The sequence below is a fragment of the Corylus avellana genome, chromosome ca8, assembly GCF_901000735.1.
Source record: "Corylus avellana chromosome ca8, CavTom2PMs-1.0".
Lineage (NCBI taxonomy): Eukaryota > Viridiplantae > Streptophyta > Magnoliopsida > Fagales > Betulaceae > Corylus > Corylus avellana.
The window spans coordinates 17894352-17898024 of NC_081548.1; the positions used below are offsets into that span (position 1 = coordinate 17894352).

General features: G+C 31.1%; 1 protein-coding gene across 1 annotated transcript in view; it reads left to right on the forward strand.

The window, feature by feature from the left end:
* Window positions 1–3673, forward strand: part of LOC132190399 (4-coumarate--CoA ligase CCL1-like) — a 9847-nt gene that overhangs the window by 1537 nt on the left and 4637 nt on the right. The window contains 3 exon segments of the mRNA XM_059605375.1: window positions 679–877; window positions 2978–3191; window positions 3333–3435. Coding sequence (XP_059461358.1) covers window positions 679–877; window positions 2978–3191; window positions 3333–3435 — 516 coding nt within the window.

The window sequence follows — 3673 nt, forward strand, 5'->3', positions numbered from 1 at the left end:
ACGTAAAGACATTTTAAAAAAAAAAAAAAAAAAAATTTATAGTAGACATTCTCTACTACTTATACTCAGGGATAATTAAAAACTTAATATGCATATAAGTAGAGACAGATTTAGGCAGACCCACAGTGACCCTGATCCTCTCAAATTACAAGAAAAAAAAAATTTAAGGTAAGAAAATAATAATTTAAGGTATTTTTTATTAATTGGTCTATTCTCAAAATTTTTTTGACCCTAAATCCCCAAATTCAAAGCTGGCTCCCCTGCATATAACAAACCGGGGTGATGCTAAACATCACGCCCGGTGTGTTGCATGCCGGGGCGATTTATTAATTAAAATAATAAAATAATAAAATAATAAAATTTTATTATTTTAATTATTTAAAATAAAATAAAATAAAATAAAATAAAAAAAGAAAAGAAAGAAGCCTAGCGTGCATGAATAGTCATGCACGCCAACGTTCTTAGAATCATGACCCTAACAAACCGTCCTAATTTTTTAGTGGAATGTGTGAATGTGGGTTTTTCTCCCTATTTATTAATACTAAATGAAAATCAAAATTCGAAAAGGAAATGGAAAAAAATAAAGAAAAAGACAAAAAGAAAGGAGACTCGTTAGTCATTATTAATATAAATATATTTTACTTTTTAGTTGTTGATAAAATGATCTGTTGCGTGCAGGGTTATGGGATGACTGAAGCTGGACCAGTGCTCGCAATGTGCTTGGCATTTGCAAAGGAACCGTTGGAGATAAAATCAGGTGCATGTGGGACCGTCGTAAGAAACGCTCAGATGAAGATCGTTGACCCCGAGAACGGCGCTTCGCTTCCACGAAATCAAGCTGGAGAGATTTGCATCAGAGGTAGCCAGATCATGAAAGGTATATATATAATTTCCACCTGCATTGACCTCTTCTTTTTTTAAATATATAAATCCCATAATATTTTGTAGGTTGTCACACAATAAAAAATATATCTCATTTTTCAAAATTACCATTCTATTAAGTTTATTATATTTGAGAACGTGTCTCTCGTTTGGTATATTAAATGGGATTGGAATATGAACAAGCAATTCATGGAAGATAGTAATTGATTAGAAAAAAAATAATAAAAATGGAAGATTGTAATTAAAATTTAGTAGATTGTTAATCCACTATTATTTTTACTGCCATAACATTAAATTGTAAATAAAAATTCACTTTGCTCCTGAAATTTCAAGGGTTTTTCAATTCGAACCCTAATGTTTAAAAATTGGCAATGTACCTCCCTAATGTTTCAAAAATTTTCAATTCAGACCCTCCGTTACTAATTTCCGTCTAATTGGACGGAAATCATTTCACGCGGAATTTTGATGCCCTTTATTTCAATTTTGCCCTCATGAAAACTAATGAAATTACGTAATTACTATCATTAAAACCTATGAAATTGAGGGTAATTACGTAATTTCATAGGTTTTAATGAGGGCAAACTTGAAATAGAGGGCATCTAAATTTCACGTGAGATGCATGGGAGATGATTTCCGTCCAATTAGACGAAAATTAGTAACATAATGTTTGAATTGAAAATTTTTGAAACATTAAAGGGCCCATTGCCAATTTTTAAACATTGGGGTTTGAATTGAAAAACTTCTGAAACATTTGAGGGTAAAGTAAATTTAACCTTAAATTGTATAATATTTGTATAGGAATTTACAAAATAACATTGTTGAATCAAAAATTGAGTGCTGAACATTACTTTCCATTCCCTCCAAGCCTATGTGACATGTTTCAATAGTATTTGGTGTATGAAAATCAATTTTTAGATGGGGGGACTACGTACGCCACTTAGGCTTTGCGGAAATGAGAAATAATCGGAGATTAATAAAAGTACTCTTCATTAATTCCACTGGATTTATGTGTTAGTGTCCAAAATTATATTTTATTATTTTATTTTTAACAAAAGCCAATCTAGTAAGAAGAAAGTATAGTAGATAAGGTTTTTTTATTATAAAAAATAATAATAAATACTTAAATCAAGGGTTACTTATTCAACAATGAAGAATATTAGTGATCATTTTTATATATATTAGGTCGTGTGAGGATGGGGTACAACCGTACAACCTATATAATTGGCAAGACCAATTCTGCCATATTTGGTGGGATGGAATATTTAGTGAATCTTGGGGGCTAAAAGTCATTTCCCTACAACTCCCTTTGATAGGCTTCTTATTATTTGAATCATTGAATAAGCAAGGGCGTGGCCGGTGGGCAGATCTATCTGTTATTTTGGGATTGAGAGTTCTTCAAAACTCTTATATGTAATTAATATCATTTAATACTTACATAATTATTAAATGAGTTAGGCACCTATATGTTAAGAAATAAATTGATGGCTTTAATTAAGTAATGTTACTATTTATATCTATTTATTATCTTGATGTGACTTATTTTAAGTAGTTTTAAAATATTTTCAAGAAGAGTAGCTAAAATAGTAATAAAAAACTACACATTTCTACTTTAGCTACTTATTTTTTTTAATAATTTCACTGAAGATTTCTAAATTTTCACTCGATTTGACAAATCTTCTTAAATTTTAAAATCTCTCAATTTAGTCCCCTGAACTTTCAATTGTTCTCAATTTGAACCATTCCGTCAAATTTAACAGTTAGAAATACCTAAAAAGACCAAAATATCCCTGATTATTTAAAAAAAAGTTTTGGAATTAAGGGTAAAGTTAGAATTTTATAAAAAAAAGTTAGAGGTATAAACGTCATTTAATGTTTAAAATCTGGCGGAGATGTCCAAATTGATTGCAATTGAAAGTTCAAATGACTAAATTAAGAGATTTTAAAGTTTAGAGGGAGTTTGTCAAATCGAATATAAGTTCAAGTGTCTTCAGTGAAGTGCCAACAAAGTAAAGCCACGTGCACCAATATTATTTCATCCAGTTTGACGTTGGTGGTGAATGATTAATATTTGTTTGAACCATGCGTTTATGGTCAGGTTATCTGAATGACCCAGAGGCAACAGAGAGGACCATAGACAAAGATGGATGGTTGTACACCGGTGATATTGGGTACATCGACGACGACGAAGAGCTCTTCATCGTTGACCGATTAAAGGAGCTGATCAAGTACAAAGGCTTCCAGGTGGCCCCCGCTGAGCTTGAAGCCATGCTGATCGCCCATCCTAACATCGCTGATGCCGCCGTTGTTCCGTAAGTATTATTATTATTATTTTTTAGCATTTCTTCATTGTATTAATTAATAAATCTCTCTTAGGCTAAATATGGATTAGTTAGTTTCTTATATATATATATATATATATATATATATAATCACCCTTTGATTTGTCTCAGCATGAAAGATGAGGCTGCAGGGGAGGTTCCTGTCGCATTTGTAGTGAAGTCAAATGGTTCCAAAATCAGTGAGGATGATATCAAGAAATATGTCTCAAGACAGGTAAACTTTCTTAGATTAAAAGAAACAAACTTACATGTATACTTATATAGAGTAATATTTCACAATGTTAGCTACTTTTAAAATATATAAAGTTACTTAAAACACTTTATGGTAGGCAGTGTAAAATGGACTTGAAGAATAACATTACTCATACTTACTGGGACTTGTCGTTAGGTGGCCATTGTTCCTCTACTTGAATTTTGATATTTTGCAAACAAATCCTTTTTTTTTTTTTTTT